At 34.8% G+C, this 15,621-nt stretch overlaps 1 protein-coding gene across 4 annotated transcripts in view; it reads left to right on the top strand.

Moving 5' to 3' along the window:
• Vps13b (vacuolar protein sorting 13 homolog B) overlaps nt 1-15,621 on the top strand; it is a 515,578-nt gene that overhangs the window by 414,336 nt on the left and 85,621 nt on the right. For all 4 annotated transcript variants that reach the window (XM_069991130.1, XM_069991132.1, XM_069991133.1 and 1 more), the window contains exons 40-42: nt 10,444-10,640; nt 13,073-13,254; nt 14,611-14,960. In XM_069991130.1, coding sequence (XP_069847231.1) covers nt 10,444-10,640; nt 13,073-13,254; nt 14,611-14,960 — 729 coding nt within the window. The remainder of the gene's footprint in view (nt 1-10,443; nt 10,641-13,072; nt 13,255-14,610; nt 14,961-15,621) is intronic.

Consider the following 15,621-nt stretch of genomic DNA (forward strand, 5'->3'; position numbering starts at 1 on the left):
TCCTAATAAAAGAATGTTACACATTTCCTTTTAAAGGCTCAAAAGTGTTTCTCAGGGCTCTTAAATTACCATATTCTGATACCAAGGGAAAATAAAATCTGGACTTAGAGTCTTGTTTGTACTTAGAGAGTTTTCCGGACAGGAAGGCAGTCTTGATGCAATGCAGTAAGCCACAATACCAATGGGGCATTACAGGTGAAAAATCTGCAGCTGTACCCTTCACCACAATGTATTACAACTGTGCACTGGAATATTTCCTGTACAGAAATAGAGTTTGGTTAACTTTGTTTCCCAAGAGTAGATCACATTAAAATGTTATAAAATCATGATTTCCTGCATTTGAATACTTGTGGTTTCTCAATTGGTTCCAATGTTATAAGGGTTTTTTTTTTTCCTGTATGACTTCTATTAGTTGAAGATGTATAGAAACTCTTTTCTTTCTTCAAAACTTACTAAAAAGCAGATACATATAAGAAATATAAACATAACATTAGAGATTTAAAATATTTTTTCCATTAAATGGTAGATTTTTTTACAGTGTAGAAACAGAAAATATTCAGATTCTATAGTCAAAATACACTTTGTTTTTAATTATTAGCAATTGAAATGTCTATTCGGTTTGCATTTGTTCTAAGTGATGAATGTATGTTTCCTCTTACTGTATATTATAAGTTACTGATTGCAAGAAATTGTCTTTCTGCGGCTGGGAAGGTGGCTCAGTGGTAGAGCATTTGCCTTGTATGCATGAGGCCCTGGGTTCTATTCCTCAGCACCACATAAGCAGAAGAAAAAAAAGCCGGAAGTGGCGCTATGACTCAAGTGGTAGAGCGCTAGCCTTGAGTTGAAGACCTGAGGGACAGCACCCAGGCCCAGAGTTCAGGCCCACGACTGGACCCCCCCCCCAAAAAAAAAAAAGAGAAAGAAATTGTTTTTCTATTTAAAAAAACATAATCGTATCTGACATAATCGTATGGAAACAAAGCCAAAGCTGCTTTTTTTAAAAAATTCATTAAAGGTTTAATCTGTATTAATCACTCACCCCTGTTTCTATATATGCACCGTCTTTTTCAGTCACTGGAAATGTCTGTTTCATGCTCAGATCTCACTTTATATTTTTCAATTATCCACTTAAACTGTCTTCTAATCATCAATTAAGAACTCTTCTACCTGTCTATTTCTCTGATCTTTATGTTGCATTCTCCATATTACCCCCTTTGATAATGGTTTAAGGGAGATATGTGCTTTTACTTCATTAATGAGGTAAAAATTTACTGATCAAAGTAAGAGTTTAATAATGATTATTCATTTAATGGTTACTAAAAGCTTTGTGTTATAAAAAGTCACCCCACCCTCACCCCTGGATATGTATATCTAAAAACAATTAGAGGAAATTAGTTAATATTATAATTGCTTGATGAAATAGAAAGCAGTGTAAACAATAGACTGACCAGAATGTTTAAAAGAAAAATCTAGAAATAAGAAGTTCACAGACATTTTTTAAAAGCCCTACTACATTACTAGAAAGCTAGGCAAGCAGAAAGTAAAAGCCAAGACAAAGTTAAATTCATGCCTAAACAGACTCAAAAGGGCCGTTAGCAAAGACTTGAAGCCTTATTGTTACCAGACCTTTAGAGCTCTCTGTGTAATCATTAAGTAACCAAGTAGAGACTTGGTTGGCTATACAGTTCTTTTAGTCAGTTTTGAATTACTGTAACAAAATACCAGAGGAAGGCTACATATAAAAAAGAAAGTTACTTAGCTCACAGTTTTGGAAGTTCAAAGACATAGCACTAGCATTGGCTCCATTCTGTTGAGGGTCCTCTCAGCTCTGTCACATCAAGGTTAATAGTAATGACAGAAGCAGACATGGGAACCGATGATCACTTCTCAATATGGGTAGCCTGGGAGATTGAAGAGAGCAGTCTGCATCCTTGTGAGAACTAACCAGGGCCTCACAAAAATACCTTTTATCCCTTAAAACGACACATTCCCAGTGTCTACTAATAGATCTTAACTTCTTAATCATTCACCAGCGCCACATCACCATGCTGGAGACAGGCTTGAATATGTCACAAATTGTTTGTGATTCGTTGTATGTGACAGACAGCATCTTCATCATAGCAATGATAAAAATTACAAACATTATAGTTTGTTCATCTGTGTCACAAAATAACAACTAAAGGCAATGACAGTAAACCCTGCAAAAAATGGATTTTACAATGCCATTATTTATTAATAATTTATAATTATCATTTTATTGTTTCAACAAAAAGTTATGGAATTCAGAGAAACCAAGTATGGATCATAAATAGAAAAAGAAAGTCAACAGAAACTATCCATAAGGAAGCCCATATGTGAGAGTTACTAAACACTTTGCTACCAATCTTAATGCATCCAAAGGAACTAAAGAAAGGTATTAAGAATAATGTCTCACTGGTACTGATGAAGAGAAATACAGGTTGAATATCCCTTGATCAAATGTTTAGAATCAAGGTTTCCAATGTGAGATATTTTTTGATACAGGAACCTTTGCATAGGTATGAATTGTCTTGAGAATGGAACTCATATTTAAACATGAAATTGATTTATGTATACATTTCCTGAAGGTAATTTTATGCAGTATTATTAATTTTTGGGCACTGTGTTGTATGCCTGTATTCTTACTGGAACCTAACCCAGGAGTGAAATGGGCACTCTCGGGTAGAATTTCAGCACTTGAAAATTTCAGATTGTGGAGCATTTTGGGTTTTCAGATTAGAGATGCTCAACCTATTAGAATTTGTAAAAACAAATAAAATTTGAGAGTTGAAAAGTATAATAACTGAAAATTTCACTAAAGGTAGCTTGGTAGCTACCTTGACAAAGAAAGAACCAGTGAGTGAAGATGAGTCAGTTGAGATAATTGAGTCTGAATAACAGAAAGATAAAAGAATGAAGAAATATGAATAGAACCTTGGCAACTCCAGAAAACAGTGAGATGACCGAGTCAAACTATTGGGGGAAAATACTTAGTATGAAATAACAGATAAGTTACAAAACAGCTGAGATAAAATATAAAATTTTAAGTGTATTCTGCATTTAGTTTGCTTCCTAAAATCCACTTTAAAGAAACTGGAACTAGAAACTATATATCATGAGTCTATTTTTTCCTTCTTTGAAGATAATTAAGCCACAGAAGCACAGGATTTACAGACAAAATATTCCACTGAGTAAATGTAGTGTCTTCTCTGCACAGCTGCTATACTCTTCCCTCTATTCTAATCACCATTGACTTGGCATGGTGGGAAAACTAGAAATGTGGTAGGGAGGAGCAAGAGAGATAAGAAATATCCTGCCTTTAATCAGCCTTCAATAATCAAGTCCAGAATGGAAGCTCTGCCTTTGCTTTTATTAAATAGACCTACATGTAAGCTAGCCTGTTTTGTTTTAACACAAAGGATAGGACAGTTGAAACTGATAAGATGTATTACTGCTACCTACCAGCATTTAGTTATATATATATATATATATATATATATATATATATATAAACAGGAAAGACACTTCCCTTGTATTCTTTGATTAGATGATTTACTAAGGACTGGACAAAGGGGTAATTGCCCAGCATCTACAACCTCTTCACAAAGAAGTTAGAGCTGTTCATCCATGAGAACAGATGGGCAGTTGTGACCCTGCTAATAGTTTTGGCAGTACTATTAAGTAATAAAAACAAATTAAGTGCCAAAATATTCTTTGTACCAAAAATATTTTTAAATGGCCAAATACATGCAAATCTTCCCAAATTAGCCATCAACTGGGAACAAATTGTGGGATAATATTTTAAATGCAAAAATAGATGTGCTCTTACTAACTGGCAGATATACAACCTAAAATACATTCTTATGCAGAGACTACATATGCTTAGAGTACAGTTTATTATGTATGGCTGGCTAATTTTTTTAGATCCTGTCAAATAATGAATAAGAAAACAAAATGTAATAAAAATATATTATCTTGACAGTGATTTGAAATGTACCATGTGTTACATGTGGAATGTTTTCCAGTGAAACCAATTTGCTTGTTCCCACTTCCCATGACTCAAATACTAGATACTGAGGCCTTCTAAATGATTTTTTGGCATCCCAACTTTCTTGGAATAGTCATTGTTCCTTCAAGTTACTCAGTATGGGCATTAGTAATAAATCCCCAGTTATAGCTGTGTAACTAAGGATCATTCACATCATCTTTTTCAAACCTAAACATAATAAAATTACTTTAGAAAGATCACATAAAACAGAATCTATAGTTTTCCTTGAGAATAATTAATTGCTACCATATGAAGCTGTAAGCACAATATGGTCACATTATGTTTTTAATTTAATTATGTCACTACTAATGTAGAGATTAGCTGAGCAATGTCAACTTCTAACTAAGACAAAGGAAGATTAGTAAGTGAAAGGAAAGTTGATTCAACAAGACATAATGGCAAAATAATTTGAGTGGAAGAACTAGTATCTAAAAGAACTTTTTAATCTGCGCACCAGTGGCTCATACCTGTAAACTTAGCTACTCATGAGGCTGAGATCAGAGTATTTGAAGCTAGCCAGGACAGGAAAGTTTGTGAGACTCTTATCTCCAATTAATCACTGAAAAAGCTGGAAGTGGTGCTGTGGCTCAAGTGGTAGAGCTTAAGCTTCAAGCAAAAATTCAGAGATAACACCCAAGACCTGAGTTCAACCTCTAGGACCGGCAAAAATAAATAAATTAAAGAAAAGAAGTCTTTTTTTTGGGGGGAGGGGGTCCAGTCATGGGGCCTGAACTCTGGGCCTAGGCACTGTCCCTCAGCTTTTCAGCTCAAGGCTAGTGCTCTACCACTTGAACCACAGCACCACTTCAGGCTTTTTTCTTTTTGCTTATGTGGTGCTGAGGAATCGAACCCAGGGCCTCAGGCATGCAAGGCAAGCGCTCTACCACTGAGCCACCTTCCCAGCCCCAGAAAAGAAGTCTTATTGTTAACAGATTGGGTTTTTTGTTTCAGCCTCTATGTTTATTAACTAATTATTATTGAGGGTCAGTGTGGGGGAGTGAACCCAGGGCCTTCCTCATGCTTAGTAAATGCTCGCCCTCAGCCACACCCCAACCTCTATTCATTAGTTTAAAACTAATTAAGAAATAGAGTATATATTGACCCTCTACTATGAGTTTGTTTTTGAAATGGTTATACTTCCTTAAGAATATTCATGTAAGAACCCATAGCATGAGAGCTAGATTTAAAGAAGTAGCACCAGGCTATTTTTAAAACCAACCATTTTTCTGATCTCTTCATGTCAGTTCCAACATATGCTTGTAGTCACCACTCAAATTGTAAGGTTTATTCCTTCCTACTGATTTGTATCTCTTTTGCTTCTCTTCCTTCCTATCAGATCTCTCTGTTTCTTTCATACTGCTTCTATCTAATTATGTCTTTGTTGTTGCCTTTTACTAATTTTTGAGTATCTCTTTTCATTCTCAAAAGTTTTTAGCTCATAGCTTCCATCCTTTTTCATTTCCCTCAGCATCTATATGAATGACCCAGCCAATACTGTACGTTCATCTCATCTCTCAAGTGATCTCCTTCACTCTGCCTACCTACTCACTCTCATAGAAGCCCTGGATCTTGTCATCTTCCCAAAATCCCTATCTCTTAAATCTCCTTTAGAGTCTCACAAGCCTTTCAAAGCCTTCTTACCGAACAACTAGTCATTCTCCTTATCTAGGAGCTTACACTGTTTTCTTATCCTTTTAAAATTTTATATTCTTAACTCAACCTTTAAAATACCCTCTCACAAGCCAGGGAAATGACGAAATTTTCCAAAAAGAAATGTATTCTTTACCTGACTTATATAACTGTAAACCTTCTGAACATTCCTTTATAATAACAATTTTTAATATTTACAAAAAAATACCCTCTCACAAGCAGGCACCAGTGGCTCAAGCCTGTAATCCTAACTACTCAGGAGACTGAGATTTGAGGATCTGGTTCAAGGCCAGTCTGGGCAGAAAAGTTTGTGAAACTCCTATCTTCAATTAACCAGCAAAATCAGGAAGTGGAAGTGTGGCTTAAGTGGTAGAGTGCCAGCTTTGAGGGAAAGAGGAAAAAAAAACTATAACATGAGACCCTGAGATCAAGCCCCAGTAACTGCCCCCCCCACACATATAAATAAATAAATATTCTAAACTTCATTCGTTATGTCCTACTAAATGCTCCCAACAACGAACCCTGTAGTTATTCAACACAACTCCCTCTGTGCTGTCTGAGTACCCTTGTTCAATAGTTTCACTGGAGTGGCTCTTAGTGCTTCCAACTCAGATTAAAATGAACTCAAACATCTCCCCTCTACTCCATGAACACCATAAAATCAACTCCCAGGAGAGACAAACTTATCCATTCCCGGAAGTGATGTCAGAATCTGCACAGTTGCTCAGATCAGCCACCTGGGATTCAGCCTTGACAGTTCCATCTCACTTCTCAGATGTGGTTAATTGTTAAGGAATCTTCCACAGAATATTCCAGTTCTCCCCAGCCATACTCCAAGATCATTATTTTTACCTTAGACCTCCTAACTGGATTTACTTTATCAATACTTACTCCCCATTCCCCACAGTTCAAAAATATATTAAAGATAAATTTGATTATAGCATTGATTGTTTAAAATACCTTGAAAGTATATCATTGATAGTAAAGTCTAAAATCCTTCATTTGTCCTAAAAGTAATGTAAGTTTTAGTACTTCCATTTTACAAATGAGAGAAGTATGGCTTATAGTCATCTAATTGTCTAAGGTCATAGAGCAATTATTTATGTTACAAGGCCAGCAGACTTTTATCCCAAATGGGACATTAGGAAGGCTTTTTTGAGGGGTGGAAATAAGGTAATATGAAGATTAATATCTATATGCCTTTTCTTTTATAAGTTCATGGCCCAATGTACATTTAAATGGACAACTGTGTAAAATTATCTTAATATATTATGGTCATTGTTAGCTTTTTTTTTTGAAATATTGAATACAAATATTCTTACAATGGGAAAAAAGGATAAATGTGTGACTTTTGTAAAATTTACATACAGTCATACAATTTTACCTTTTCTCAGCAGAGAGGTCATTTGGAGCCAATGTATTAATACCTTTATCTTAAGCAATAAAAATAGGGTACATAAAATAAAGTTCTGACAAACACATAACTGGAATGTATTGAGATATGTTTTTGTAGTTTTCTGTTGTTTCTGAGTTTTCAGAGTAGCCTGGAATGTTCCAGTTGAGGTATGTAACCTCAATTGAGTCTTCTACAAGTTGTGAACTAAAAGTTTTTTTTGGCTTTCCTCCATATTTATTTCTTTTGTATTTTTTATTTTCTTGGGTTTTTTTTCACTTGCATAATTATTCTTTTCCCCAGTCTTAGTGTTTACTCTCTCTCTCAAAGCTGGCATTCTACCACTTAAACCACACTTCCACTTCCTGATTTTGCTGGTTAATTGAAGATATAAGTTTCACAAACTTTTCTTGCCCCTTACCTAACAACTAACAAATAGTTCCCACAGTGGCTCCTAGGTTGGACTTCCTAATATTACATGCTGGCTGCAACAACATTTAATTGTATACACTATTAATATGCACTCATAATTAAAGCATGTTCATACTTTTTTTCCTTACAGTTTTACTCAGCTTTCCAGTATGACAGCTAATTTTCATTAGTTATTGTACATTAACTGCAGTGTAGAATTTTGGGAACAATGCTAGAAACAATTTTCCACCTTATTTTCTGTATAACATCTTCACCAATATTACGTTGAATATAGCATTCCATTATTTATGTCACACAAAAAAATAAGTATGCTACTATGCTTTTACTCACCTCCTTTGCTTCTTCCATCGAGATTCTTATGTGACTGTAGCATTCTTACCTCATTTTCATCTCTTCTACCCTTGGTAAAAAGTCTCTTAGGGGCTGGGAAGGTGGCTAAGTGGTTGAGTGTTTGTCTTGCATGCATGTGGCCCTGGGTTCAATTCCTCAGCGCCACATAAGCAGAAAAAGCTGGAAGTGGCGCTGTGGCTCAAGTGGCACTAGTCTTGAGCTGAAGAGCTTAGGGACAGTGCCCAAGCCCAGAGTTCAGGCCCCATGACTGGCAAAAAAAAGTCTCTTAAACCAAAAGGTAAGCTCAACTTACAGTCAAAAGAGGAGCTAAGCAATCAGCCTTTTTCTCCTAAGTAATAGTATATATAAAGGTCCAGTGTTAGCCAGTTACACAGCAGAAAATAATGTTGAACTGTGGTTACAGTGTTCCTGAATATACAGGTTCCAGGTTTATTTTCTCTGTACAAGCCCAATCCATTGTAAAGAAATCTAATAAACAGAACGCTTAGAGGTTTCCAGCCATAACACAGAAGCTTCAGAACTGTTCTTAGAGCATTAGGAAGATGAGTTCCTACAAAAATTTTTGAGATGCTGGGTGCTAGTGGCTTACGCCTGAAATCCTAGCTACTCAGGAGGTTGAGATCTGAGAATTGAGGTTCAAAGCCAGCCTGCAGGAAAGTCTGTGAGACTCTTATATCTAATTAACCCCAGGATCCTGGAAGTGGCCCTGTGACTAAAAGTGGTAGAGCACTAGCCTTGAGCTGAAGAGCTCAGGGACAGCACCCAGGCCCAGAATTCAAGCCCCACAACTGACCCCCCCCCCACAAAAAAAAAAGAAATTAGCTCTGTTATCTAATTTTTAGAAATATAGGATCTAAGGTTAAAAATCTTAGTTTCCTCAAATTAAGTGGACCTGTAATTCAAATCCTTGGAAGATTTAAATGCCTAATGGAGCTAGGATTGGAGTCCTAATAGGTTTAATTCCAATATTTATGATTTTATCTTCTATATTTCTTTGAGGAGAATCAGTAATGTGCCAGATACCAGCTGATTCCCTTCTTTCATCTGTGAATTATTCATTCATTCATTCACCAACTATTCTTTTTAACATTTTCTATATGTAATCTGCCACGTGCTGTGAAAATCCAAAGCTTAGCCAAATGGAAATCATTCCCTCAAAGAATGTTTCTACCATGGAAGATGTCATGAATAGAAATAACTATAGCATGAAGTATACAGTGATAAGAGCTATAAAAACAGGTTTCCTTAAAAACATTCTAATGGCATTCAGAAAAGAAAGAGGGTTTTTCCATCTGGAGAGGTGAAAAGGTTCAGAGAAAGGTAGCATTTGAGTTGGTTCTAGACAGATGGGAAGGATTTAGGCATGGACAATGAGAAAGAAAGAGGAATATACCAGTATTTCAGGCTGAAAGAGAATATAGAAATCATGACCTAGAAAATTCTGCTATGGATAGCAAAAACAGAAAAGAAAAAAAAAAGAATTTCAAGAAGTGGTAGCTAAAAGTCCATACTGTGAACATGTTACTTACCAATACTGAGAACTCCTGTCTCTGTTTCATCACACCATTAGGCATTTTTGTTTCTTCTCCTTTAGTCCATCTTTTATCTTTTCAATCTTGAATGTTCAAGTTACTTTTTCCAGATGAGAAACTTATTTCCACTTGAAGTTAGTTTGAACGTTAGTGTTTCATTGATGCTAGGAGAAGACATAAGACTGATGGACAAAAAAGCAAGAACTCCATTGCTAATAGCACAGCAACAGCATAAATGTAGCTGCATTGGTCCTCAGTGCCCCAAGTAACACAAAGTTAGGCAGAAAGGCCATAGGAGTTATTATGCATTCAGTAGATGTTTGGCACTATTGAGGACTTTGGAACTTGACAAGGGTAGCTCATTTACAGCAAGTGTACATACCTTCATATGTTTACTTGTTCATTCTCAACAATTTACAAAAGCTCTGCTATCAGGAAAGTAGCTCTTAATTTGTCATTAATATTTTTATCCTAGCTTGTTTCTTTAAGTTCCTTTTTTATCATTTGAAAGTTTATTCCCCATTCACGTGTTTCTTTGAATATATAGAAATATTCTCCTTTTATAAAATAAAAACATGCCAGCTTTCTTTCCTCTTATGCTTTCACTTTGTTAGCCTTTGTCATTTTGGTTCTTTGGAACGTATGTAGTTAACAGTTGTTAAATTTGTTCCAATTATTTCTTTTTATAGAAAGTTGGTTGTTTTTATATATTGCTGTTGAGTGGATCTCTTTTCTGTTTTGAGATAGAGTTGAGCTAGTAGTTTAGACTGACTTTGAACTCACAGTCCTCCTGTCTTGGCATCTGAGGGCTAGCATTACAGGTATATACCACATGCACATCTTTGAGTAAGTCTTTTAAGGTATACAAAGTAAATATAACTTGAAAAAATCCTACCCCATTGTATTTTATAAGCAAATTTTCCTTTAAAAGCCTTAATATTAAAATGTTTGTGAAAATTTAATTTGTATTTCAACAAGTACAAGGCATAGTTGACATTTACAACTTTATTTTAATTTAGGTTCCTTGTAGTTTGGAATACTGGGATGAACTTCAGAAGGTTTTTGTTGCGTATCGAGAATTTAGTCTATCTGAAAGCAAAGTTTGTGATCTGCAGTTGCCAGATATCAATCTTGTAAATGATCAGAAGAAACTGGTATCCTCCGATCTTTGGCGAATTGTCTTGAACAATAATCAAAATGGAGCTGATGATCAAAGGTAACTCAGAAAAAAAAAATGAGAAAGATGATAACATTGCATTAGAAAATAATTACCAAATAAATTTCTCTTACCAGTTACCTATAGCTTGTCTGTCCCGTACCTGAATGTGCCTGAACTACAGAAGAGAACCAAGATTTTTCAGTTTGTATACTTGAAGTCCTGTGTTTTACTCATATTTCAGCCCTTTAAGTACTCACTTAGAAAGTCTTCCCTCAGGGGCTGGAGGTTTAGCCCAGTGGAAGGGCACCTGCCCGGAGCGCGCAAGGCCCTGGGTTGGGTCCTCAGCCCTGGGGGAAAAAAGGGGGGAAAAAAAAGCTACAGAAAGTCTTCCCTCAAATGTTTTAAAAGATACATAAAAGGAAAGCAAAACAAATCTATTATACTGAATCCAAAAATATAGAAATAGATTTATCTATACCTCAATAGACTCTGATATAGTAAATCATATATATAATGTAACCCTGGGACATTAAAAGTGAAGTCATCTTTTTGTCTTTAAAAAAGACAAAAGCGAAAGCAAAGGAGGAGGAAACAATGCTTGATAAGAACTGTACTCATTACCTTGCTCATGTAATTGTAACCCCTCTGTACAGTATTTTCACAATAAAAAACATAAATATAAAAAAAAAAGACAAAAGCGGGGTTGGGAAGGTGGCTCAGTGGTAGAGCGTTTGCCTTGCATGCATGAGGCCCTGGGTTCGATTCCCCAGCACCACATAAGCAAAAAGAAAAAAGCCGGAAGTGGCTCGGTGGCTCAAGTGGTAGAGCGCTAGTCTTGAGCTGAAGAGCTGAGGGACAGCGCCCAGGCCCAGAATTCAGGCCCCACGACCGGACCCAAAAAAAAAAAAAAAAAGACAAAAGCCTTTGTCATAAAAAGTAAATCTCTTTTTTGTTTTTTTCTATATAAATATATATACGACCTCACATATTATAATCATAGTGTACAACTTCGTATTGGTTCCTACTTTATATTGAAAATAAATTAGAAGGCTGGGATTAGTGGAATATGTCTGCATCACAGCCAGACAACAAGCATAGGTAGGAGGATTTCAGTCCAAGGCTCATCTTGGGCCAAAACAAAATAAACAATACCCTCTTTGAAAAAAATACAAATCAAAAAGGTCTGGAGGTACAGCTGAAGTGGTAGAACTTCTGCCTAGCAAATGTGAGGCCCTGAGTTTAGCCCATAAAACTGCCAAATAAATTAAATAATAAAGAATTGATATATTAATTAAATCGCAGATGCTTTTTCTTGTAAAGTTATTGTTTATGAATTGTATATATTTATTGAAAACATTTGAAAAGTAAATAATATCGTCTGTAACCATATCACAGTGAAATAACTCCTGTTAACATTTTGGTCTAGCCTTAGAGTTCTTCAATGATAATTGGTATGTGCAAGAGTAGCAATGTGTTTATACTTTATCAACTCCATTTCATGGCCATCTGGGCTCTTTAAAAATAATAATTGTCTTCCTAGTACACTATCTGGTAATCTAATATTAGTGAAAATATGTTAGACCATCATGATCTTGATTGTTACCGTATTATAGTGATAAAAATAAAGAACATCGATTCTACAGGGATCAACAGATAGCCAGATTTTTTTCTACTTATAGATTGTCTCATTAGAAATCAGGACATCTCAAAAAATAAAATAGATAATAAAGTTGATTTTTTTCATCTGTAAGTTAGAAATCATTTCTTGATTTTAATTTTGGAAGAGTTCATTTTCATCACTGAAAGAAGCATTCAAGACAAGGTTAATTCCTCTGTATCTGATATTTTTATCAAATTACTTTGTGATTGTCCTGTTTTTTTTAACCTTTTGATACCTTCACTTTTTATTTTAATCACACTTACATAAAATAGTGTTAAAAGGACAAGCAAGTTAAATGAAAACCCATGAAGTGTAATTTTCAGTGAGATCCTCATTCTTTGCATATACTGTAACTATAAAATAATTAATATTTTGGTGTATTCAGTATATAATATTGATTAACTCATGGGAATTAGTGTTTGGACAATCAGAAGAAATAAAACAAAAGTGAAGTGTTTATATTGATACTAAAAATACTGAATTTTTTAGCAGCAGAGACACATTGTGATTTGTGTTGGCCTTAATGAGACCCAATTGTTCAGAAGTTTTGTGAGGTGTGTATGGAAGAAAATTGGGTTAGAAGTAAGTCAATATGACCTAATGACTAAGGAATGTTTTGAAAGATTTTTTTTTGTCAGCAATCTATATGGCATATTCAACATGAACTGAATTTAAGAAGAATATCAATGTGTGTGAATTTGTGTACACTTGATGATTAACTATACAGGGTTTTGAGTTCTAGCTTTAAAAGCTTTTAAAGAATGTCATTGTACTTACGTGATTTGGGGACGTTTAGGTTATTGACCTTGTTTTATTTTTTCCCCCATAGCTCTGCAAGTGAATCTGGTTCTCAAAGCACTTGTGATCAACTTGTTACTCCAACAGCCCTGGCCGCCTGTACTAGAGTTGACTCTTGTTTTTCCCCATGGTTTGTCCCATCTCTTTGCATGTCCTTTCAGTTCACTCACATGGAGTTCCATCTTTGTCATCACCTTGATCAACTAGGCACAGGTATTCCTTTTAGGGTATCATCGACTTAATACTATTTTCTTTTGTGTGTTCTCGGGACACTGTCTAGCAATTTTTACCAGCTAATTTATTTTCAGGAAGTTATGAAATGAGCAAAGTGATTCTGAAGTATCTAGAGTACCCCTTTAACTGTGTGTGTGTGTGTGTGTGTGTGTGTGTGTGTGTGTGTATGTGTTTGTGTGTTCGTGTGTGTGTGTTCACATGCATGGACACACTCACACAAACATGGATGCACAGATGCTCCCTACTACTTAAACTTGAACTCCAAGACTTGGGATCTCACTGGACTTTTTTACTCACAGCTGGTGCTCCACCACTTGAGCCCTACCTTCATTTCTACATTTTTACTGGTAAATTAGAGATAAAAGTCTCATTTGTCTGCCAGGACTGATTTCAAACAGATTCTCAGATCTCAGCCTCCTAAGTAGCAAGGATTACATGCATAAGCTACCGACACCCTACTCCCATTTAATTTCTGAATGAGCTTATGCACTATTTACCAATGGTATTTAAATGACATTTCCCCTGCTTCCTAATGAGATGTTTTAAGAAAAGCTTAAAAAATATAAGTTTATTATCTTTTTTAAAGAAGCACATGTTTTTGTTATATATATGATATTAGTGGCATAGACTCCAAAGTGTTTGATATTGCTTGATTTCATTAAATATATATTGAATCAATAATTTTAAATTATATAATTTTAAAGTTTACATATAATCAATGAATAATCTAAATAAATAAATATTGAATATTATATAATATATATTGATTTCAATAAATATGAATGATAGGCATATTCTCAATTAATTTTAAAAAATCATATTTATGCAAGTTTAGATAGAAACATACCCAAAGTGGCCTTTTATAAATTTGCTAATGTTACTTGAATAACTATTTCTAAAGCATTATATTCTATACCAAACTTTGTTTAGTTAACAGATTTTGAATTTAGGTATTGAACTACACATAATGGAAAAAGAGAAAGAAATGCAGATTAAAACCAAGCATACTTACTGTTCAGTATCTTGCTTTTTCAGCAAAAATAGTGTTTAAACCTGCCTTTCTAACCTTTGAGTCATGTTGTTATTGTTGAAATTTTGTTGGTAGATGCAGACCTAGATAGTTGTTTCTTCTGTCTTCTGTAATTAAATATTTTTGTCTGTCAAAGTGAAAGTAACCTTTGGTCACTATACATGTAAAAGACCTGATTGAACAAAACAGTTGTAAATATCAAATAGCAACTCAAATATTTTAGTATCTTTACGAGAATTTTGAATTTATTAAATACTAAATATTAAAGTCAGTAACAAAAACAAATACATTTGTTTTCTCAACAGCTTCACCACAGTTTCTAAAGCCATTTATTTCTGATAAAAATGTGCCATCTGAACTAGAATATATGATCATTTCCTTCAGAGAACCACAGATGTATCTTCGACAGTGGAGTAGTAGTTCTGTCTGCCAGGAAATCCAGTTCTCAGCTCAAGTGGATTGTAAGCTTCTAGAGTGTAGAAATGTCACAATGCAAAGTGTGGTGAAACCTTTCAGCGTCTTTGGACAAATTGAGCTTTCCAGTGATGCAGTGAATAAGATGCTTGATTGTACCATGACGGTGGACTCGGTGTTTGTAAACTTTGGACAGCACGTAGTTCATTCTCTAAATACTGCTCTACAGGCTTGGCAACAGGTATGCACACTCCAGAACGTTTACAATTTGGATGTATGTGATCTTTTATTTGGTGCTATGTATTACTACTAATTATAAGTTAAAAGACAAGCAAAATGTAAAAGAATACAGACTTGATAGGGACCATAGTATGTGAGATGTTCCCTGTTTTGACAAAGTGATCTATATATTTTAAGAACTTTGGAGAACATAGATTCTATATACATTCATTAGAGGTCGTGCCCACATTTTTATGACTAATGTGGAAAATAACATATTCCCAGAAAAAATTTTCAAGTAACATTATTTTGCTAAAATTTCAACTTAACTATGTATTAAACTTAGTGTTTTTTTTTCAGAAATAAAGAACCTGTATGAGCCTTTCTGATAATAACCATTCTTTACTAAAAAGCAATGCATAATGCATTTTAGGATCAGTTAGGAACTCTTGATTAGTAATATTTTATTTGTACCTCATATGACAAAGTATTTTAATCAAAAAAGAGATGAAGTGTAAGTCTGTCCTAAATGGGAAAGCTGATATGACAAAATGTTTGGATGATGATAGATTCAGCAATTTAACAACAAATCAGAACTGCTTCTCTACTTACTTTAAATGTTCTATTGTATTTCCATCAGTTTGGCTGTTATTTGGGCTGAGACACTTATCCATGTTTTGTGC

Source organism: Dipodomys merriami, unplaced genomic scaffold (genome assembly GCF_024711535.1).
Source record: "Dipodomys merriami isolate MVZ:Mamm:240054 unplaced genomic scaffold, mDipMer1.0.p SCAF_4, whole genome shotgun sequence".
Lineage (NCBI taxonomy): Eukaryota > Metazoa > Chordata > Mammalia > Rodentia > Heteromyidae > Dipodomys > Dipodomys merriami.